This window comes from Rhineura floridana, chromosome 7 (genome assembly GCF_030035675.1).
Source record: "Rhineura floridana isolate rRhiFlo1 chromosome 7, rRhiFlo1.hap2, whole genome shotgun sequence".
Taxonomy (NCBI): Eukaryota; Metazoa; Chordata; class Lepidosauria; order Squamata; family Rhineuridae; genus Rhineura; species Rhineura floridana.
The window spans coordinates 106,704,989-106,730,323 of NC_084486.1; the positions used below are offsets into that span (position 1 = coordinate 106,704,989).

Below are 25,335 nucleotides of genomic sequence, written 5' to 3' on the forward strand. Positions count from 1 at the left end.
TGTTCTAATTTTTTCCCCTTAGTGCCTAGGAATGTGAAATGTCTTTTTTTTCCCCCAGTATCTGATCTCATAAATTAGAGCCAGCTAGACATACCTTTGATTCTAAGAAACTGCATTTAATAATAGTGGTGCCAAAAACAAGACAACCAGGAATATATTTCCAAGGAAAACATTTCCAGTTATAACATCAGGTAAAGTGCATCCAGATATAATCATTGGTCAAAATAATTCTCTAATTAAAACACACATAGTTGCAGGGAAAGGTACTGACCAGCTGGGGAATATATAGCCCTATTCATCCTCAAGGCATCTTTGCAAACACTGCCTAATTTTTAAAACTCTAAGGTTAATGTCAGCCATGCTTGACAGATGGGAATGTAAAAGCAGAGAGTTTAAATGTACTGCCTACAGCCAAAGGAGCAGTCAAGGTCAAAACTCTTTTAGCTAGGTGGATCAAACCTCTCTCTGTCATTGAGCAGCATAATTTTGTGTCATGTTAATCACAGAGAATAAATGGCATGAAATAATACTTTTAGTTAGGAGAAAATGTATCAGTGAGAATGGTTGTAAGCCTTTGAGCATCACCAAGCTCTTAAATGAAGTTTACATCTGAAAAAGAAAAAAACAAAATCTTCCATGAGCTCAGCAACAGTTATTATCGAATTAAATGTGCAGTTTATTTATTATTTATTAAATTTATATCCCAACCCTCCCAAAGGAGCCCAGGGTAGCAGATTACCTACATGTTTAAACCCAGCCAAGCAGCCAGTATCTGTGACATCTGGCTGCAGTTTTTCCATCCTTTTTTTATATATATATAAAAACCCAATTCAGTTGTAACAAAGCACACATGGTTTAAAATAATTAGCAAACTCCTGCTTTTCTAAACATCAAGATTGTTTCTAACAGTTCGCAGAATTGTTGTTAATTTCTCTACCAAGTCTGTGGTCTCTGCACATTTTATAAAACAACAGGGTTGTTGCTGGTGGAGGGACTGTGTTTACATTGTATTGAGTAAGTCCAAAGAAATCTTCTACATACTCATCCTAAATGTTACAAAATTGAGTTCCCCAACTTCTAAGGATGAGTTCAGTCAACTTGTGCCCTTGTATTGATCTCCTATTTCTCTCTACGCTTGCCTTCTAATCCTCTCCATAATTACATGAACTGACTGTGCTTCCCAAAGCTGTCAATTTTCCTTGAATCCATTTTCAAATGACTGTATTTGAGCCTGGGAAGTGGATCAAAAAGCCTTAGTTTGACCAAGATACATCTCTGGCTAGGTACGCATACCACACCACACTCAAACACTGACTGGTTCTTCTGCTGAGAGTGATACTCCTGATACTACTTAAAATGCTCCAGTCAGGAAGAGATAGGAAGTGGGGAGTGAAGGCGGGAGGTATTGATCCACTTCTTTTAACATGCTAATTTTCCTTGTGGTTTCAATCATTGACAGGCTGGCATATCAAAAGAAATTGTTTTCCAAGTGGGAACAGTCTTTTTCAGCTATAGAAAACTATAGAAAAGAGGGGGCAATATAACTACACTGCAAGTACCAAGTTCATAGAAATACACATCAATGTGTACATACTAGAAGGGCTGCAAGGCTTTCCTGTTTGATTTGCCTTTACACAACCAAGTATACGCAGGTGCGGAATCGGGATTTCCCTGGAAGATATTCTTCCACCTCATCAACCCCTTAAAACTATTGTTGCTTGGCCCAAGCCCTGGTGGGCAGCATAGATGCAAGGAAGGGAGGGAGGGAGGGTGAGAGAAAGAGATAGACAGACCAAAAAGAAATAAAATGTTTAAACTTGGCTAGGTGAAATGGAAAGGCAAAGCCAAATAATTTAAAAGCTGATATGGAAAGCAAGGCTAATGAATTAGTATTTTTATAGTTTTGACCTCTTGAGAAGCCTCAAGAGCAGCATTTTTTAAAAAAGATAAAAGATAGATTGTTCCATGTTTTGAAACCTAGCATTATGTTGTTGTTGTTTAAAGGTAAAACAGGAATATCTAAGCCTTTGACTGGATTTCACTCATTTGGGTTTTCCCCCCAGACACCTGTTCTTCTTGGGAAAACAATTAAAGAAGGTGTAATTAAAACAGCAGTAATTCATTACTGGCCCCACAGCAGAGGAACACTAGCACCCTTCTTAAAAGTCTTGATGGCGGGCATAGAAAACCAATTGTTCAACTCACTCAAATGCTGGTGAGAAAGCAAACCGCACTCTAAACAAAACCCTCCACCCAAGAGCATTATTGTGTGACAACCCCATGATTAAAATATCTGAAAAAGAAGCAGCGTCCTTTCCTCCTGTCTTTGTTACCAGTGTGAGCTGCCCTTGAGTCGTGGATGAATACAATGGAAGTAATGGAGACAAAGACAAGATTTAATTAACTGTCTTGGGAACTATTTACGAAGGGAAAAAAATGCTTGATAACTGCTAAGTTAACAAGAGACAGAAAATTACTGAGAATTGTAATTGCTTTGCACTTGTTGTTCAGGTCATTTGCACAAAGGTTTTTGAGAGATAAAATTCAGGACTTGGAGAAGCTGCGGGTCTAGATTGCAGATCCTCTTGCCACTAGAAGCGAGAGCCAACAGTTTTAATCCAGATCTTCATTTATCGAAAAGAAAACCTTGACTTCTTCAAACATATCACAAATTTTCAAAGGCTCCCAGCTTAAGGGAATGCATCAAAGGGAAATGGAGCTGCTTTCAAAATCATGCAATTCAGAAAAAAAAAACAGCCAAGGAAGGAAACGTTAATCCGAAAGGAAGCACATCTCTCCCTTAAAAGAGACTAGAGGACAAATATCTTCAACATGGGCTGCATGTTAATCAAGTACCAGTCCTGGCCATATTTACCTGCCATCAATATTGGGGGAGGAAATCAGTATTCTGTTTAACCTCTGACCCCCTGGAACTGAAGCAGACAAAGAACCAAACTGGAGCCATGGGAGAGCACAGCCAAATGGCAAACGGCAGGGAGCCGATTGTTCCAGTGACATTTGGCTCTGGAGCAGGCAGCTTCATTGGGACAAACTGTTATTCTCTCAAACAAGGCATGAAGAGATAACACCATAAAATATGAACAAAATGGAACTTGTTTCCTTGCCACTAAATTGTTAGCTTTATGGGACTTCATGCTGAACAGTATGAAAAAAAATCCAATTTGCTTTGAAGCGCATTAGTCTGTCTAACATCCTAATTATTGTTTACATTGCCATTTGACTTCTATTAAGAATTGAATAATTACCTAGCACTTCATAGTTTGAAAAATACAAGCAAACAGGATTATCTGGATAATTAAGACACTATATTGCAGGTTTGTACTACTATCTGTGCCAATCAGACAAGTTAGCATTATCAATGGACTTGTTTCATATGATACTTTAAGGGCTTTAAGCACATGGCAATCTATAGCTTGTTAAGGCAGATATATTGGAACTGATTTTGACTAGCCTGGCTTTGTTAAAAGCATGTTAAACAATAATCAGTCTGGACCTAGACCAGAATAAAGGAATGCTTCATTCCTCCATAAACCTACTTCATATCACCAGGTAATCTGACCTTTATTCACTCTCAGAGCAATTTTAACATCAAAATTGCTGAGCAATCCGATCACCCTTATAAAATTTGTGATCCCATTTTAGAGATGAGTAACTGAGGCTAACATAATATGCCATCTGGCCGACTGATCCCCTATCTCCCATTTCCAAATACTGTATAACATTTTACTACAATGGTTGGTGCAGCACATAGTTTAACTATGGAATTTGCTTCCCTGAGAGGTACTGATAGCCACCAACTTGGATAGCTTTAAAAGAGGATTAGATAAATTCATGGAGGATAAGGCTATCAGTGGCTACTAGCCTTGATGGCTATGCTCTGCTTCCACAGTCAGAAGGCAGTATGCTTCTGAATACCAGTTGCTGGAAACAGAGGGGAGAGTGCTGTTTGCACTCTGGTCCAGCTTGCTGGCTTCTGGTTGGCCACTGTGAAAACAGGATGCTGGACAAGATGGGCCATTGACCTGATCCAGCAAGCTCTTCTTATGTTCTTATGATGTATCAAGCTCACTGTCCTTCACTACCACTCCGCCCTGAGTAAATGGGGTTCCATATGCTAATGCACTACAATGGAAGCCAAGTAAAACTGTCCTTTGCCCAGATGACAAAAGTGATAAAAACTCATAATGTTGTTTTATAGGAATTCTACACTCATGCTTGAAAACTGTTGGTACCAATGTAGTCCCTAGGGAAAATACGGCTCCTAAGTAGAGCTGTCAAAATCAATACAGGGCAAGGATCAGGGCTTTTGCTGTTGCTTTTAGCTTCCTTTACTATTTCAGTAATATGACTGGAGAAAGGTATACCTGTTAAAATTCTTTCATGCTACTATAAAATGGCATCAAAGCCCCCTTCAACAACATTACTCTTAAGACTAAACTAGATGTGAGGGGTTATCACATGCATGTGAAACACATATTTGCCCCTTTCACATATAAAGCAGGAGCGACACTCACTGTGCTCGGTTGCGTTAAGCAATTGTGTCCCTAGCTGGCTCACTATCGATATGTTAGTTTACTGAATTTCTGAAACGCTTCTCACAACAGACAGTCCTAAAGCAATTTAAAATAATGAAATACAATGATACAGTAGAAAATACATAAACAAATTAAAAACATCCCATCATTGGGGCTTCCTAAGTGCCCAGGAAAACAAAAACCATCTTTGCCTGATGCCAAAACAATGACATAGGTGGTGGCAGGCGAGCCTCCTTGCAGATATCATTCTATAGACCGGGGGGGGGGGCTACAACAGAAAAGGACTGTTCTCTCATTGCCACCCTCCATACCTCCCTGAGAGGCAGCACACAGAGAAGGGCCTCAGATGACAATTTCAGGGTCCAGGCAGATTCATATGGGGAGAGGTAGTCATTGAGGTATAGGGGGTCTCAAGCCATACAAGAACAAAACCAGCACTTTGGATTAGGCCCAGAAACAAACTGGCAGCCAGTGCAGTGAACCAGGCTAAGGAACAATTGCTTCAGTGCCATGGAGGTCAGCATACGAGGCAGAGGAGAAGGTTGGATTTCTCTCCCCTCTCACATATAAAGAACAGAACAACTTTATATCTGAATGAGTCAACATATATGTAATTGCCCTGCATGTCTAATTTGGCCCTCAAGAAGATGTCTTTTGACTGGTCACTTTGGTCTCTGAGGTCATTCGCTTCACACATGATGGTTTTTGAAACATTTACAAATGTCATAGGAATGGTCACAGAAGAGGTCTTAGGCCCCATCTGTATTATACATTTAAAGCACCATCATGCCTCTTTAAAACGTCATGGCTTCCCCCAAAGAATCCTGGGAACTGTAGCTTGTTAAAGGTGCTGAGAGTTAGCAGGAGGCCCCTATTTCCCTCACAGAGCTACAATTCCCAGAGTTGTTTAACAATCAGTCCTTCCCTCTGAAAACGGTAGCTCTGTGAGGGGAATCGGGGTCTCCTAATAGCTCTCAACACCCTTAAAATACAGTTCCCAGGATTTTTTTTGAGGCACTGTTTAAGGTGGTATGATATTGCTTTAAATGCACAGTGCAGATGGGGCCTTAGCCTCTCCCATCTCTGATATCTCTGCACTGTCAGACTGTATGATCCTTGGGAGCGGAGAACATCATTTTTCATTTTTCGTGTCTTTGATAAATAACCAAAACAGCTATTTTGTGTCAAATATTTACACAAAGGTTATCAGTAATCTGGGATAGGACCAGATATGACACCTGCTATTCAAGTTGGCCACTGTGCCAAATTGCATGCATCCTCTGTTCCAGTTAAGGAATTCATAATACAACTCCAGTAAACACCTGGTAATCTCATTGAGGAAACCATATTCCACTCACATCCTTACATCCCAAAGCCACTTCCAGCTATGAGAACCTGAACATCTCACAGTTGTTTTTCAAAGAGCCTGAGCCCGACCTCCATTAGCAAGGAGTGGCAGTTACTATAGCAAGCCCACTGGAATGTTGTGGCCAGAACCCACAAAATCCTGAGGCTTTGAAACTTGCAGATAAGTAGAGGGATACAAGGTGCTGGGGCAAGAGTGTCAGGTTCTAAGTCATTTATAACACTGAGGTTATACTGTATAAGGATGTGTCATATACGTCCACATTAGCTTACATTACTTTGGGAACGAACAGAGTGTATCTCTGAACCAGGCCTCAACTGGAGCCAAGGATCATCAGGACACAATTAGAAAAAAATGGTTCATCTCCATAAATTGTTTTCAGTGTTGCCACTCACCTCTCAAACATTATCATCACCCTTCATTATTTATATCAATGTGCATGGAACATTACAGTATTCCAAGAAGACAGATCTCTGTCCCAATGAGCTTACAGTCTAAAATTGGGAGGGGGATCAATAGAAGAAAGGGAGAGGAAGGTGGGAGTAAACAGGGAAACTTTTAATTATGTTACAAGTGCTTAGGCACATGATTCATGAAGCAATATGGCAGAATAAAAGTCCCTCTGTACAATAAATAAGGTTAGCCTGTCCTAACTATCTGGGATTAAAAGGACACAACTTGTAAATTGATGTGAGTCTCACTGCCACTGAAGTAGCTACTGCTTTTTTGGGTTGCCATATTGCTGCAGGCAAGACAGCTCTGAAGATAGGGAGATGATCCACTGATGTGACTCCTCCTATCATCATCCTTTGAATGATGGAGAAAGAAGCTGAACTCAGGAAACTTATTAAAATGTTGTGATGCAATTTCAGAAGGCACAGGACCATAACAGACCTCATATTTCCTTTTCTAAACTTACTCTAGAAACCTACCCAGAAACAGCATCCTGCGAGACTTTGGGTGGATCTGTGTTGAGCTGCTGACCTTCCTATCAATACATTTGGAACTATACTACAGTTAGAAAGCAACTTAGAAACAATGTCCTGTTTATAAGGCTGCATATTCATTGGCTGGCATAGTCGAGTTTTAGTATGTTTTGTATGTTTGGATGGACTGGTTAACAAAAGAATTGCAAAACAAAACATCAACCATTTTTATAAAAAGACCTAAGATGATGTTGCTCATACTAGAAGATTTCCCTACCTGAGGACCAGGGCTCATGTACCTGTAACTGATCGTAACTCTTCAATGAAACAATCAAGGCTCAGAACTTCTTAAAGTGAAGGCAACCTGTGACTAGCCAGAAGTTATTATTGGACTCCAAATCCCATCTTTCCTGACCACTGGTGCTGCCAGCTGGGGCTAATGGGAGTTGGAATCTAACAATATCTGAAGGGCCGCATCTCTGTCTCACAGCATAACCACAACCTCACAGGGAATGCTAAAAGGGCCACTATGTGATCCCTGAAAGGGAGGAGCAAGGTTTTTTGCAACCAATTGTTGAGTGCCAGTTGGCCTCAGCAGATTTAGAACATGAAGAAAGGAGGGAGGATTAGCAAAGGTACAGCTATATATACACAAGCAGACAGGTAGGAAAGGAAAAGATCAGGCTCTATATGACTGTCCCCAGTGACAGTTTTAATTGGGGAAGAGGTGAACAAAAAGATCTAGAAAGTTTAGAAGATGGCCTCAGTTCCATAACTTCTTTAAAACAACACATAAATTCTTCAGACTCAAAACTACTTTCCCTGAGAGGTTAAACCAAAAGCACAGGCCAGGCAAGAGGTGCCTCTTGGTATTATTAAACCCCAACAGCCCTTCCAATTATACTTGGAAGCAAATGGTCTCACTTCCTTCAATGCTGCTCAGGCCTAAACCAGAGCTTCTGCACGTTTCCTTGTTGTTTTAAACCTCTGCTTAATTATGCCATACGGCCTGACACTCTGCAGTTTACTGCTCTGTGAAATTAACTTTGAGTTAAACGCTAATTGCACATCAAAAAGCTTTGTGTACATATTCACAGGGGGCAAAAAAACCTGCCCTTTTCTGTTGGTTTTAGAGAAAATAGATCTAGCATGGATTTTGGTTCTGATTTCATACTGTTGATTTATAAAACACAAGATGAAAACAATCCATCATTTTTTTCCTTTTGTAAATGTAGTGTATACGTGCTTCATGTGCTGTTGTTCAAATCGATAAACCTTTCAACCAAACTGTCCCAAACAAGCCTCTGATCTGGAGCCTACAGAAAACTCCTTCATGTTCTACATCAGGTCAAAGGCAGTTTTAAATGAATGCTTTAAAAGAGAGGGTGTTAGAAAAACCTCTTAGGCTGCAATCCTATACATAGTTTCCTGGATGCAGGGGCTTACTTCTAAGTAGACATGCCTAGGATTACTCTGATCATGTAAAAAAAAAAATCTGTGTGTAATGCAACACAAATATCTTCTTAGATATTTTACCCTTTTTGTTAAGTTGACCAAACAGATACTACTATGATTATTTTTATAAGTAAGTAAAAATTTATTGCAAACTTAGCCATAGGCCATGTGCAAACACAATAAATACAAACATACATAGCATACAACATTAAAATTCATTTTAAAACCATATCCCAAATTTGAGGCTCTACTGTGATGTTTCAGTGGCAAATTTCGCTCTCAGTTTTTGTGCCGCTAAGGCAAAGTTAGCCAACGCTAGGGTTACCACTTTATAATTATCGGCCAGAAGTACAATAACCAATTCCTCTGTAGAGTAAGATTCAAAAGGGGCAAGGAGAGGAAATAAAAATTTGCGTCTTGGATCCTCATATAAGGGACAGTAAAGTAGATAATGTGAAATCTCCTCTATCGCCTTACAGCCGTAAATACAAAAACGATGGGAGGGTGGAATACTACAGTAGCGGCCTTCTAAGAAGGCCGAGGGCATGGACTGGAATCTCAGAGCAGTAAACGCTCTCCTAATGGGAGCGAATGATAAAACTCCCAAGTATGTAGAGAAAGAGTGGTTGGGCTTTATAATTGGGTACCAAATTGAATATGGTGCCGTCGCAATGGTAGCTCGATCCTGGATAGCATCTTGGTCAAAAATCCAGTTACGAAGGGCAACCTTGCTTAATTCAAAGAATGTGGTGCGGGGCAGATTATATTTGTCAAGAATCTGTTGGCATTCTTGAGCCCACCCTGAAGTTTTTTGTTGCTCCAGCCAGGACTGTTTGACCAAAGAGGAATCGTCTGAGCTAGCAATACGAAGCCAATATCGCAAGTAAGCCAGGTCAAAATGGGCCGAGAGAGAGGGGAGACCAAATTCAGCCCTTAAATGGGCAGCAGGGGTCCCCGGTGGGAGTCCAAGAATTTGCTTCATAAATGAATTTTGTATTGATTCTAATTTGGGCTTGGCCAGTGCTCCCCATAGTTTGGAGCCATATAATATTTTCGGTAGGATTTTAGTTTTTAAAATTTTCACCATTGGGACATCAAGTTGGCCTCCACAAGAATAAAAAAAACTTTTGACTTGACCTAAGGCGCGGGACCCTAGGAGGGACATGGCTTTAATCTGAGAAGCCCAAGAAAGAGTATTAGAAAAGTGAATCCCAAGATATTTAAAGGTTCGGACCTGTTCAATTGGTGCACCGTTTAATGACCAGGAAATTTGAGACCTCATAAATTTCCCGCAAACCATTATTTTGGTTTTAGACTGGTTGACAGTGAGCTTCTGCGTGCGGCAGTATTCCTCCAGTTTCAAAATCATATGTTTAAGACCAATTCTGGTTAAAGAGCATAAGGCCAGGTCGTCCGCGTATAATAGGGCAGGAATCTTCCTCTGGCCGATTGAAGGCGGGAAAAAATCAGGGGATTTTTATAAGGTTACAGTTTAAATTCTTTACCCATCATTTGATTTGCTTTTTATAAAGGCTCAACACAACGCAGCTTCATATCAGTTTCCAATCAGAAATCGGGGGGGGGGGGGAATTCCCTGCCATTTACCCAAACTGAATGGTACCTAATGTTCTGTTATTTATAAAACTTTGAAAACATGGATGAAGTTCACACCTAAAGTGAATTCTTTACCTAACAGCTTTGCATTGCATGAGTAGGCAGCTTTTCCCATAAAGCAAAGAGGGCCTCAATGCCTCTGTGTGTGAGAGGGAGGGGGGGTTAGGAAGGACTGGGCCACAAAGAGGAATGCTAGGCAAATATGCACTCCCTATCTCTTAAACAAAGAACTTAAATCAAATAAATTTGCATAAGATCCAAGACTTTAGGATCTGCATAAATTGAAGGAGCTTCTCCTCCAGACTTTCCAAAAGAAGCGCTTATCTCCTTTGTGAAAGGGGGAAATGGGTGAGCTACTTTACATGGGGATGTATACAAAATATGCAAACGAAGAATCTGCTGCATGCAAAAGGCAAACTGGCCAGACAGCTGACAATCCTCATTCACAGGGGAAACCTCTCCAGTCTCCAGTGGGAGTAATGAGAATGAAACCAACATGTTTGCTTCCCAGGGAGAGTGAAGCAGATCGTGAATATTCATAAAGTGACCATTTAGTCATGGAAGTGTTAATTATTTCCAGCTCATGCAACTATGTGACATCACCTGCTCTCACAAAGGATATCAAAAGACGACAGCAGAATCAGATGAAATGAGAGTCGAGTTTGATCCACAAGTTTGATCCACAAGGAAATGATGAGTGGGAAAAAAAAAAGAGAGATTCAAAAGATATAAGGGATGGCTGAAATCTTTCTTTATTGTGTCCCCTCAAAGCAACAATAAAAATCTAAGATCAGTGAACCATACTATCAGCCACAGATAAATAACCCAGGGACAGCCAAGCTGTATTTCTATGGCGAGTCCTACAAGTTAGAAAGGATGTACAAGATTTTGTACACTGTAACTAGGAAAGATCCACATACTATTCAGAAACCTTTAATAAAACTAGTCCAGAGTTTGTTACAGCTCACATTCAGCAGGGGAAAAACTGCAATGCATTTTAGTGGAGAGAAGACAACCACCACACAAGAACAAACACATGTCACAAATTTGTCTCCAAATTGTTTTATTTAAAAAAAATCCCTGCACCTCACATAATTTCTCAGTAAGACTGATCTTTTACACACACACATGCTCACGCATACATATACACACTTATAATCATTCACTCACACACACACACACACACACACACATTTCCAACGGAAACCAGCATTCAGTTTACAAATCAAGTGGTATGGACCATTTTGCTATTCTGGGTATGTCCAAACGATGACATGCAAAGTTTCTCATAAGCAATACCTGTTTATTTCAATAAGAAGCAAAAGAAGAACTGCAGTTTAGGATTGCTTTTATGCATATACTATATATGCATATAGAATAGACATCCATATTTTCAAAATGTGTTCAGTAGGACAAAGCAGAGGATGACCTACTCTTTAAGAACAACAAACCCACTGTAGTCCCCTGGCACAGTGAAATAGTTCTCTAAAGCCAGACAGATACCGGTATTTAACATTCAAATTAGTGTTTCTTAAAGACCCTTTTATCAAAGGTAAAGAGGAAAGAAAGGAAATTCCAAAAATGACAAAAAGAAGGTGATTTCAAAGACATATCTTAAACCTTGTAGGATTTTCTGCCAATTAGATTGCCAAGAATTCCTAACAGAGAAAATATGTACTAAGAAATGCTAAACTCTTGGGACGTTTATGCAAATCATAATAAAAATATCTGAATTTTAAATAGGATACATACAAATTTAACTTTCCAGTTTCACAGCATCACAACAATTACAGAGAGCTAAAACTCTATTACTTGGTTGATTAAGCATTTTCTTTGCTTTTTCCATATATTACATCTATTAATTTTGATAAGGAAATTAAGTAACAGAAATCAAAACCACATTGAGCTAGTGTGTAACAAAACAATCTCAATTACCAGTGGTATCTTTTAGCAAAGGAGCATCAGCCAACAACTATTTTTTTTCTTAAAGGAGTCAATTGACATAGCTTTTGAGATACACCTCAAAAGTATGGTGATTTCATGTTTCATTAACAGTATTTCCCATGGATTTTTTCCATGTTTGTTTCCGAAACACAAAGCTATTAGTAAATAGGTTGGGACGGGGGGGGGGAATCAAAGGAACATTTCCTTTATTTATGTTTGAAACTAGAAGTGCAACTTTCAACAAACAAAGGAATACCCTCAAAATGTTAGATCACTCATTTTAAACACGGATGAGTGTAAGACAGTACATAGGAAAATTCCTAACAAAACAAAAAACAACAGATTCTTGATTATTTTTAGTTTTTGGAACCCCGCTTCTATCTGTTTCCCTGCCCTTTTGCAGATATTGCAAAGTCTCAATCGAATAATTATCTTTTGCTGAAACCACTCAGTAAGTTCAAGCTTCTTTTAACCCCAATCACACATTCTTCTTACTTCAGCACGCAGTTGTTTCACCAATAAGCAGCAGAGAGAAGCAAAAGGGAAGGTTCCCATTTCAGAAAGTGTTATTCAAGATCAAGATGGTGAATGAACTTGCAGCTGCTTTGGGGGGCAATCCAGGCATCACCTGGTAGATATGTCTGTCTGTCTGTCTGTCTGTCTTTCTTTCTTTCTTTCTTTCTTTCTTTCTTTCTAACTCAATTAGCATACACTGCTGGATGAAAGAAAGCCGAGAGGAAATGTCGTTTGGTCCCCAAGGTTCTAAAGACTCCAGCAGATGAGCAGTGTTAGATCTCAGAACAAGAGGGGCACCCTCTGCACCCCCCCATCATCTGCCTGGCCCACTTTTGCCCACCAAGCCTTTGTCGAGCTTTTAAGATCTTAATCAATCTTAACTCTGACCTCAGGATCACAGGAGGAAGATGGATGAGGAAGGGAATGACCTCTGACCTCCTCCTGCATTTGTCCTGCCGCAGTCAGCACATTGGTAAATTGGGCTAGAACCTGCTCACAATCCTCCAGTCTTACGCTGGAGTCTTTTATAAGCTCTTGTGGATTTGAGATAGCTTTCTTATGTTGGCCTTCCAGTTCCATAACAACCCTTTTTCATCCCTCCATAGTGTTTGTTTTCTCAAAAGTTACAAGGGAAACAAATCTGTTGAGCTACAATGATAACCAAACACCAAGTTAAACCTCTGCAGAATTATCCATTTGATTCACCTGTACACTGAAAGGAACATAGTTTGGATTCCTATCATAAACATGATTAACAAGCAATCCCCAGTAAAGCCTGGACATTGGGAAGAGTATAAAAAGAAAGAAAGAAAAAGGTTTGTCTTAGAACTACAAGAAACACTTTACAAGGAAAACACAAACCACTGATGAAATTTAAAATTGTTTACTGGACTGCATTTTCTCCCAGTGCCTCTTTTAATAGGAAGGTTTTAAAATATGGGAGATGCAAAACACAAAAGGTCTACTTTTTCCTTTTATATATTATCTCATCAGGACTGGTCATTAACTTTAGGTGTGAACAATCAGTTCTTGTAAGTCCAGTAAAGCCTAACAGAGAGTTTCCAGGTATTTTATCTGAAGGTATCAATTTCAACCACCTACTGCTTTTAAAAAAAAAAGCAAACCAAATGCCCCCTGTACTTCCTGCCCCTAAAAGATCACAAGTAACTACTTCCACACAACACAATGTTTGTCGTGTGATTAGATAATAATGTGTGGGTCAATGACTAAGGAGTGCTTTAATTCCGCATCAATCAGGTTTAGCCAATACTGCCCTATCACCCCCTTTAGTGAAATGCAAAGTAATCTCTTTGCAACAGGGAACTTTCTCATTTGATCCACCTGCTTTCCCATAATCAAAACTATATAAAAATAATACTCTCTCAAGAACTGTTACTTACAAATGAGGAAAAAAACAGTTTTAAGAGATCTGACACCGCCGACCTTTTTTTTAAAAAAAAAACCATTCAGCATTGTATCTGCATGTTGGTAACTATTTGTTTTTGACATGTAAGGTTTCCAAGTTCCTGCCACTCCAACAGACAGAATAATTTCCTCAAGACATGTGCCCTGTCATTATGCAATTTGTTTTTCAATTCTCACTCCAACCCTTCATAATTGTGTTGCTGATAAGATACGGTCATCTCCCCCCCTCCTTTCCCCAATGACATGCACATAACTGATGAAAAAATGATAGCAAAGGAAAATGTTTGTGCTCAGAGCTGCTCTCCTGACAACTCTTAATTTCAATGCATAATAATGAACTTCACATTGCCTATAAATGCTCACATAAAATCATTTCAGTAGAACATTCTTCTTGGTGGGAGGAAACTGCCATTTTATATCTATTTTGCAAAAAAGCTGTCTAATGTTTGCTTTTTCCTACATTTTTCCTATATATGTGTGTGTACACACACACACACACACACATATAATTATGACCCATAGCAAAATGCAATTAAAATAAACCCGACTTAGTGTCACTGGGCCCAATACAGTTGCATCAGTTTAGCAATATATACAAAGAGGCATTCATTGAGCAAAAACAAGCCATTAGAGACTGATCCTGAACGGACAACTAAAGGGGTAATCAAGTCCATAACCAGTAATAGTCTACTTATAAAATCATGATAATGTATAACTAAAAATCACAGGAGCTCACAAAGGAGATTTAAATCTCTCCCTGCGCCTCTTTTCTTTGCTTTAAACTAAGCTGTCTTTTATAGGAACCTTAATCCCTAATTCTGCAGAGGATAGGGAAAGGAGGGGGGCCAAGAGATGACTTATTGCATTTCTTAGTGTCTCCTAGCATGCTCCGTTCTAAAGCAAACAATGGAGACTTTCTGAGAAATAAAAATATTTCACAATAGCAACCATGTCACATATTCAAGGATTATGTAGTGCAAAAGTTATCAAATGAGACACTAAAGAGTAAAGTAACATCTCTTTACTTTACTTAGCCCCCCCCCCCAAAAGAAGTTTCTGTCTTCCATCATGAAGGAAAAGACAGCCTATTGCTGCTGTGTTTTGTTATTTTTCCTTTTTAAAAAAGGAAGAAAAAAGAGATCCTGTCACTTTAAGTAGCAACACGGCTTCCATAGTCATTCAAATATGAGTGGTGAGATGCAAGCCAGTTCTAATCTACCCTCTGATAGCAAATGTGTTGTGCCTTCTGCTGATTATGGTGTGCCATTTGTTCTGTCAGCATTATGCGCTCCTTAGCCCTGCCACCTGGAACTACCCGACTTCCTCATTAGACCCCTTCATCCCATTGCATCCCACAGGGACTGCTAATTACTGGCATTATTCCATTGACTCTCATCTCTGATTCAATTATGTACACCAACCTCTAATGAACTGCACAATGCAGGGGGGGCCCTACCTTGGCATTCTCCATTGCGTTCTTCATACCCAGCATTGCACAGGCAGTTGCCAATGGGTACCAGCCATTCACCATCTGCCCCGCAGTACATTTTTGGCACATCCTTCTCTTCTGAATTGTTGACACATGAGCCACGAACTTCCACCAGAGAAGATGTATCCGCCCCAGTGATTGTGTCCGGAAACTGGGCCAGATTACGGACTGTCAGCGGACACTTTTTGTAGAAAACACGGACAGACACTAAGGCAATGCAAGCACCTACATCCTGGAAAGCCAGATAAAATCCTTTCTTGCTCAGTGGCCCCACATCACGGATCTCTGTGTTGAGCTTCATGATCCTGTCACCAATGTCCACCTGAGTGAAGCTCTCGTCGGCAGCAATCGTGTCAATCTTGGCAAACTGGCTCTCTCGAATAAAGCGCTCTTTATCGTTGCTCGACTCATAGTAGTAGAGGTTAAACGTCTCCTTGCAAGTTCCCATGACACCTGGCAGGCTGTTACAGTCTCTTAGTGTGAACTTGATTTCAATATAAACCCTCTGAGCCCCTTCGCGGGGAATCCAATCAGTTCGTAACCAATTGTTCTGACTTGACTCCATCACGTTGCAGACTTGATAAGTGCGGATTGGGGTATTTTTCTCATCCATAATGCTCACTTCCTCCCACTGTGAAGAACCAAAGGGATAAATGTGAGAGTGTGAAAAGTACAATCAAACTGTACCCTCACTAGAGAACTTAATTCCTATCCAATTGGTTTCATTTATTTTTCTTTACACAAGAAGCCATTAAAATCAAACCACATAAGAAGCTTCGAACACCTGTACGAAGATAAACCCATATACTAAAAGAAAACAAGCTTTTAAAAAGCAATTTAGATCTCAGACAAGTGATATTTTCCAAAGGAAAACAGGGCATATGCAGACAACCCTGCTTGTTATCAGTCTTTGTATAACAACAACCTGAATGGACCCTAGCAGCTATAGTCTAAACCCCAAACACTGTGCAACCTTAACACGTATTCTCTTCGGTATACAAAGGTAGATATTTTTTAAAAAGCACGATGCAAAGAGGACACTGAGGCTGCAATCCTACACATATTTACCTGGGAGCAAGTCCAACTGAAGTAAATGTAGCTTACTTCTGAGCAAATAAGTATAGGACTGCACTATAAGAAACTTCCCCAGGGTCACACACACCATTGGAGGCAGAACAGGAAATAAGAACCAGATCACCTCAATACCTATTCAGTACACGACAATAGTATCTGGCTGCTTGGATAGCAACAATAGTGCTTATATTTGATATTCAAAGTTCTTTGCATACATTATCTGAAGCAGGGAAAGGCTGTAGCTCAGTAATAAAGCACAAGCAAAAGGTCCCAGGTTCAATCCCCGGCATCTCCAGATAGGGCTGGAAAAAGTTGCCTGCCTGAAACCCTGGAGAACAACGGCCAGTCAGTGTAGGCATCACTGAATTTGACCAATAATCTGACTTGGTATAAAGCAGGTTCTTATGTTCTTCTTATCTCAGTAATCCGTACAACAGTCCTGAAATACAGATCAGTATCATTTCCCCTATGTTGCAGATGTAGAAGGAAGGGACCTTGGCTGTGGCCAAGAGAACAGTAGCTTCCCTAAAGCCACCTAGTGATTTTATGGCAGAGGAGAACCCAGAATTCCACAATTCACAATCCCAGCTTGTACACTACAACAGTCCGCTGTTCCTCTCCACTTCCCAGAATTGTTCTTCATACCCAGGTCCAACCATCTTCAGTTTGGGATGGCTACAACTTGGCTGTCAACAAATATTATGTCAACAAATATTGATTATGTTGCATTGGCTAACTCAGCCTTCATCAACCTGATGCCCTGCAGTTGTTTTGGACAACAACTCATTGCTGTCCTGACTGAGGCTGAGGGGAATTGTAGTCAAATATCTCAGCGCACCAATTGGTGAAGGCTGACCTAAGTGGAGACCTCAGACTATGAATTATATGTGTGTGTTCATATCATTCATATTTCTGTATTCTATTTCTATAGTCACCACCCTTGAACGATCTCAGTGAAGTGTAAGCATGCCTATATTTTTGCTGTCTTGAATCCACTGGTTCCATTTCAAGCATTCTAGCTTAAGACCCCTCAGGACTTTCTATTCTGAAGGAATTCTAATAGCAATAATGGAGTAACAGGCCATGCCTTAGAAATCTGCATTGCTTAACTGAAGTGTGTGCTTTCTCCTTCAATTCTGGACTGTTTGGAAAATTGCCACAAAAAATAAGCCCGCAGAAAAAAAATAAAACTTTGATTCAAAATGAGTTTGATTCTGTATTATCAAGCTGTGTTCCAGTAGGAGTGGAGTGAACATATCATAAAAGAAAAGAAGAGTGGAAGTGGCTTTGAACATTGTTTAATGAGATTATGTTAATCACATGATACAGAAAAGAAAGCAACTGCTGTGGCCTTCTCTGTCTCTTCTTTTCGAAAAAGGAGCATGGTTCTGCCGAATTAATGTTCAAAGGGTGGGAAGGACCTTTTTTCATTTATGCAAAAAAATAGCTAAATTCTGAGGCTCCAGCCCATACAGTGTAGCATGTGGGAAGGAGGAAAATGGAATAGGGTTAGAATGTAACTTCTCAGGATTTCCTAACCATCAACTATTAAACATGTTTGCCAAATAGACATTACAGGACTCAGCCTACAATTCTAATGGATTTGTTCATTCCCATTAAAGTCACCCTACAATTCTTCTTTATGTTAAAAAGAATCTAGAGTAGCTAGATCTCTTTATAGATCTGTGGCAGTTAACACCAACAGTCACCAGAGTCAAGAAGGTAAGATCTGAGTTATTGCCTGGAGAAGATACTTGCAAATTCAAAAAAAGGGAGGGGGGGAAATAAATCAATACTCATTGTGTCAAAGTTTGTCACCGATATAGAGAAAACTGGAAAGCCATTTATCAGTGTAAAATGCTAACATGATGTAAGCAATAGAGTTCTTTAATTTACAACTCCCATGAAGCGAGACTTGTGTTACAATCCTGCCCTTTATGATCCATCACTTTCCATTTTATCAACCCATAGTCTGTGCGGGGCCAGGGAGGGAACTGGAGAGGGAAATAAGAACTGTCAATGGGATTTCCTTTTGTGTATTTACACAAAACAAGTTATAGGGTTAGCTCCAAAGCCTATTGAAGTCTATGAAAGGAACATGACTACATTCAGTGGCTCCTAGCTGTAAAAATCCTCACAGGGTTTGCTTCTGGCTTTCTCCCTTTTGATTTTTGTTTGACAAAGTTGTTTATTTTATTTTTAAAAAATAGATATTTACCTCAATATCAGAGCCAAATGGCTGAATACAAGAAAAGTTCCACATTTCTAAAATGTGTTGTCAAAGACAAACACTTCTTTTTTCACTTCAGCTTTCTAAACCAACTCTTCTCATGGTTAAAAGCAGTAAAAGCATTCCAGACCCAAGATTTCCTTTCAACTGGGAATTTTAAAGGTAAATCATTAATTAAACTTATAACGTAACACATTCATTCCTCTAGGGCTACTATAGATTTAGTAATAGCTCTATTCACTGGTAAAGTGGCCTATTTTTATCTCCCAATGTCTCATATTAACATATAAAATACTTCACACTTCAGGAATTACCTGTTCTGGATCTATAAAAACTGGAGTGCTTTGCAACATACCGTGAGCTATATACAGCATAAAAAGACGCAGTGCTGGTCTTGAAGGCTACATCTTGAAGACAGACAGAGAAGAGCGTTCCCTTCTCAAATGCTTTGAAACAAATCTGCAGCCTATGAGGCTATATTAAAGAGCTTTCTATGCAATCCTGCAGGCATACCTGAAGACAAGACTGAGCTCTCTTGAATTTTTCACTGCTAATTTTAAAAGAGAACAGGCATACATAGCTTTAGTGAAACTAGTCATGGATAAGCACTCTACATTTCTCCTTCAACTTCAGATTGTAAGAATGTAGGTCAATATATATACACACATTCCAAGTTATGATTAATATAATGACTTCCTCTGCCAATCAGTTACATTACTGACTTCTACAAAACAACAATATTTGAATCTACAGAAGGGGTACCCCTGGGTGCACCAAAGAAAGACTAATTCAGTAACCTTTCCAGGGTATAGGATTAACTTGGATGCCTGACTCTCACTGAGATAAAGCTGTACCTTTTCCCACTGTCAAACATGAGGCAACTGCCTGCAATCAACAGTGAATGTGCGCTGTCTGCATCACCAGAGGCCTGTCAATCATTCCATTTTTCTAGGGGGAGGAATGGTTCCAAGGACAGCACAGTGCGCACAGGCAGAGCATAACTTGACTGCAGTCAAGTTTGGGCAGAGCAACAATAGAAGCAGGACAATACTCCATTTTCCCATGATAGGGCTAATTCAGAGCTTATGCATAATGCATTGCTAAATAAACAGCCTCACATTCTTTCCATTTGCACTATCCCCCCCCCCGCCACCCTTCTTTTTAATTACAGGACCTACAAATGTTAAAAGTACGGTATATTTCATTAGCACATTGAAGGAATTTGGTTTTCTGTTTATTATATGTCTGGTAATCTTTCAAAACTTTGATTTTTAATTATTTTGACTTAGGCATGAATTGTTTGCCTTTAATCGCAGTCAGAAGAGGTTTCCATTTAATTTTAAAGGGATTTGAGCGTATTTGAACGTAGCTGGAAATACCATTGTTCCTCTCCCCCATCCCGACCCCACTGAAAATGTTCTTAATATTCACCCTATGTGTGTGGCACTGAAAATAGGATTGTCTTTTTCTTAATTAATAAAAATTCCTGATCCCCATGGCATGCTGAGGGTTACCCAACGTCTCCTATAAGAATTATGGCCTACTTAGCAGTTCTTCAGCATCATATCAGACTAGTTGGCTGCATGCTATTTGTCTACAAATCCTTTGCTAAATTGTGAGTGAAAGTCTGCATAGAGCTGATTAAGCTGAGATTCTGCTCTCTCCCAGAGTCCAAATCTGCAAATGTATTAAACATTTGCCATTCAGCAATGGATTAAGGAACAAGCTCTTATTCTGCTTTTCTTTATACAATACACTGCCACTTCCCAAACACAGACATTTTGAAAGAAGTAAAAGAAAAGAAAGAAAACTTATGAACTACAATATCAACTCACAGTGTGGGTTTTTCACTCACTTGCAGATAAATCTATTAAATTACTGGGGCTTCACACCTTTTGAATTGTCTTAGGATAAATGTCACTCTAAATCAGGGAACATGATGCCTTCTAGATGTTGTTGGACGACAACTCCTATCATCCATGGCCATTGGCCATGCTTGCTGAGCTTGATGGAAGTTGGAGTCTGACAACATCTGGAGGGCCACGGGTTCCCCAGCCCTGCTCTAAATGTAAAGAAATCTACAGGTGTAGATTTCCATTTGATCACCATGAAATATTTTCTCTTCATTTTTTAGGTAAAAAGTAGGTGTCTAAGGATGCAGTCCTGCACACTTACCTCAAAGTAAGCCCCACTGAACCCACTGGAACTTGCACCTGAATGAGCATGCATAGTTCAACCTCATTGAACTAAACAGGACTTACTTCTGAAGAAATATGCTTAGGATTGGGATGTAAATATTCATTTCTTGATCAAACTTCTGATTCTGAAAATCTCTTTCTGGTTCCTTTCTTGACAGAGCTATGCACTAGGAGTATAAGATTTCTCAAACAAAGTGAAGTTCACATCACAGACCATGGAACAAATCTGACCTCCCCACAATCAACAATAATCGAGCAATTCAGATTCACCAGAAACTTACAAATCATTCCCATTCTACCCTGAAGATCAGATAGGGATTCAGAACTTACCCCTCCTTCCAATGGGCTTGCTATCCACCCAAGTTCACCCTGAACCGATCTGGAATCCAATAAGGTAACTGCAAAAACGAGAAACCAAATATAAATACAAAGCTACACTTACTGAAACCCAGACTGAGTTTTAGAAAACATTTACCTGACTGTTTCCACATGTGAAAAGAAACACCCTTCCCAGCCAAGATTTATAGCAAAACTAATTTCTTTTTTTAAAAACCAGTCACACCAATACAATCAAGGACTTCTTCTAATGGTAGATCAGATTGTTTAAAAAAAAAACACACCTTTGTGGCCCTGATTCAGATAAAGCTACATGAATGAGAAGAAAGCCCCTTAGAATTCCATAAGACAGATGTCTTATCTGAGATCTACTCAGATAAATGCTTAATAGGGCAATCCTATACTTATGTACTCAGGAGTAAGCCCTACTATGTTCAGTAAGACTTACTCTCAGGTAACCATGTACTGGTTTGCAGCCTACATCTCATGCAAATTAATGGGTTATGTGTGACTGTTTTGTTCATTAAGTAAAACTAACACTTTATGGATCAGTGCACATTTATATAGTGTATTTCCAGATTACACAAGGTGCTTCACCTATTTCAGTAACTTTACAATACTCCTACATAGTAATCGAGTTCTAGTATTCCCATATTGCAAATACTGCACATAGGACCAAGCCAGAGTGTCCTCCTAGAGGCAGGGTTATCCATGATGTTTCCTCCAGAGGTTGTTGGAATACAACTCGCATCATCCCTGACTATTGGCCATGCTGGCAGGAGCTGAAGTCCAACAACATCTGGAAGACACTACACTGACTGCCCCTGTCCTTGAGCCACCGACTGCTTCTGTGGTTAAAGTAGGATTTGAACTGAGGACCTCTAAGCTCTCAGCCCTTTCTCTGAATACTATGCCCTACAACTGTACAAAATAAGTTCTAGAGGCAATGGCCTGACGTTTTTAACGTATACATCATGAGAAGACATGATTCACTAGAAAAGACAATAATGCTGGGAAAAACAGAAGAGAATAGAAAAAGCAGAAGGCCAAACAAGAGATGGATTGATTCCATAAAGGAAGCCACAGACTTGAACTTACAAGATCTGAACAGGGTGGTTTATTACAGATGCTACTGAAAGTCACTGATTCATAGGGTCGCCATAAGTCAAAATCGACTTGAAGGCACATAACAACAAACAACAAAACATCCAAACTGGATTAGCTTGCACACTTAAAAAAATAAAGTGAAAATAAAAATTACTAATGATAAGGTCCTATCAATGATTTTATTTGGTCCTCTAATTTATATACAATACAATTCTATCCATATTTAATCAGAAGTCTGTCCCACTGTGTTCAAAGGGATTTATTCCCATTGAACACACGCACTGGATTTCAGCCATTCCGAACAGTCCTACGGGGGACTTATTGCTCACAAATAAACATATTTAGGATCACAGCCTCAGTGTTCAAAGTTGAGGAAGAGGCTGAATGGACAGGTGGATACACACCTGTGGCAATGCTGTATTTAACATAGGGGCCCTGTGATGCCAGGTATCAGAAAAGTAATTTCGTTTGCTTTGCAACAAATGTCTTTGTTTATACTGTTTGTCACTTCTGTTTATGAAAGTCTCTTAGTATGTCACTTAAATTCAGAAGCAGGTGCAGTATGCAGTTTGATATGTAGCTTAATCCAAATTGGTGTATCACTGCCACTATAAACATTGAACCCAACATGTTCTGTTACCACCTTCTGGATGTTTAATGACACTTGCAAGAAAAACAGATTTATTTTTCTTTTAACCCACCCCCAAAGGTAACATTTCTAGCTAGTAAGGAAGAGATGGGGTAAATCGACTGAGTAGTATGTAGGACCCAAAACAAGGAGGGGTAACCTCAGCCTGTTATAAGGCCCACCACTGCAATCCCTGTACCTCCTAAGCCTCTTGTTAAAGATGGAGTAAGAGGTGGGGACATGAAAAATGGCTCCCCTGGTGCAGACTGAACTTAAAGATGCTGAGACAGATTCAAATGAAATTGCAGCTGCTCAGTAGTGTTCTCCTCACTTTCCTATAGCGAGCCTACAACACCAGAGGTTCTAAATAAATCATACAAAAGGCTTTGAACTACAGGAAACAAATAGGATACCCTTTTTGAATGGAACGGCTCTATTATTTAATTTGCTTTTTTATTATTAATGTCAGTGGAGATAATTTGCCATTTTTGTGCATGTTCCACATCAGAAGATCAAGAAGAATCAGCCAGAAACTATTTTATAAGAGAGAGAGAGAGAGAGACAAAGCCTTCTCAAATTGAGTCACCTCTTCTGCACCAGAGAGGTCAAGGCTGCATCCCTCGCAATGAACGTAAAAATGAATGAGACCAGAAAAGAGGAAATGAAGGATGTGCGGCTCAATTGCTAATGATAGAGAAAATAATGGAAAACAGGGGTTGAAAACAAAAAAATAGGTTTAAAAAACATGCAAGGGTGTCCACCTTCCTCAGGCAGAGGCAAATCAATCTACAAAATCTTTTGCCTCTCTGTTTCAAGTTTAAACTGCGTATTGCCTGCACTGGTGTTGTGCACCAGGTAATTTTAAGGCCTCTGACATTATATCATGACCAAGTTGGACTAGGAGCCAAATTACTAGCAGCTGGAGGGAAATTTCTATTTCAGGGCATCTCTCTCTCTCTCTCTCTCTCTCTCACCCACACACACACACACACAGGGAGAGAAGCAGGAGGGTACACACACACACACACACACCCCTTCCTGTCAAGCTGGTTCAGGAACATACAGGCCACCTGGATGTGTATAAAACAAGACAGGTAGTCCAGGAAAAGCGTCTCTCTCTGTGTGTCTGTACGCGTTTGTGTACGCGCGCATGTCCCTGATTATGTAACATCAGGTTTACAAACGCCAAGATCTTTAAGCTTCCTTCCTTCCTTCCCTTCCATCACCTTTTCAAGACGAAGGTCAATAATAATAATGACCGGGGGGGGGAATAGTCCAATTTATACACTCGCCGCTGCATGCAGCAACAAGCCAGGAGGTGAAATTGGAAGAGCGGACGGAGAGAGAGAGAGAGAGACGGAGTCCTGTTCCGGACTTTAGAGCTCTGGTTTAGATTTTATATGGGTTGATAAGGTGGCAAATAAGGGCCCTTTCTTCGCATGGCGGCGGCCCCCGGGCGTACTTATTACGAGGCTGCCACGGCTAGTTGGCTAAACGCATCCCGCCACGGTGGAAATCCAGGTCAAGCTCCCACGCGTTTTTGCGCCGCGCGTGCTGGGCTGGCCGACCGCAAGGCTGTCGCGTCTGCGGCAAATGCACGTCCGGAAGGCGAGGATCCGAGCCGGCCAGTCGTGCGGAAAGCCAGCAGCCCCGCGTTCCAAACTTTAACCCGCCCCCCCCTCCATCCAGTAGCCGGGCGATGGTGCCGAGCGTGGGGAGAGGGTGGATGCGGGCGAAGCTCCTGCCAAGCCCCCTTGCGACGCTACCCTCTGGCTCTCCAGCGTCACTTTGCAGGATGCCCAACCGCGGGATCGTCCGACGGCCCGTTCGTCTCTTCTTTCAGGCGGCTGGGTCCAACTTTCTCTTGCCGGCACAAGTTGCCCGGCGCTGCCCGGAAGCGCGTCCTGCACACATCGCGCGGTCCCAGTGACTTACGTGCCCTGCCACCGGCATTCCTGAAGAAGAGGGGACACCCCAAACCCCACTCCGGCTACAAGAGAAGAGGGGAGACTGAGCCTCGGAACAGCCTGGGACCCCTCCCAGGGGCTATTTTTCCCCCTCACTCACCTTCATTGGCTGGATATATCCGAGAGCCGGTGACTCCCTCGCAAATCCCAAAGAGAAGCGAAAAGACGGTGAAATATACAATCCCAGCCATGGTTTTTTGGTGCCAGCGCCGCTCTAGACTCCTCTATCCCAGTGGAATAAATGCTTAAATTGGGAGTGCAGCAAGCTGTAGACATTGCCAAGGGGGCGGGGGAGGACCCGTGACGTCCCGCCGTCCATCAATGCCATTCGCCTGCCGGAGGAGCTCCTTGCAAGGAAAGCCCCGCCCCGTCCCCTCCAAAGCCACGCCTCCTCGCCGTCGTGTAAGGGTCCCTCGAACGGGGCAAAAAAGTGTCTGGCGGCGGATCTGCTCTCTTCCCGACTCCCTTCCCCAGTAGCATCATGATCAGAATACCTCCAAGCTT

General features: G+C 40.7%; 1 protein-coding gene across 2 annotated transcripts in view; it reads right to left on the minus strand.

Annotated features, from left to right (window-relative positions):
- Window positions 1–25,050, minus strand: part of EPHA4 (EPH receptor A4) — a 215,321-nt gene extending 190,271 nt beyond the window's left edge. For both annotated transcript variants that reach the window (XM_061636780.1, XM_061636781.1), the window contains exons 1-3: window positions 24,932–25,050; window positions 21,124–21,191; window positions 15,259–15,922 (exon numbers count right to left, since the gene is read on the minus strand). In XM_061636780.1, coding sequence (XP_061492764.1) covers window positions 15,259–15,922; window positions 21,124–21,191; window positions 24,932–25,022 — 823 coding nt within the window. In that variant the 5' untranslated portion in view covers window positions 25,023–25,050. The remainder of the gene's footprint in view (window positions 1–15,258; window positions 15,923–21,123; window positions 21,192–24,931) is intronic.
- Window positions 25,051–25,335: the final 285 nt, after the last annotated feature.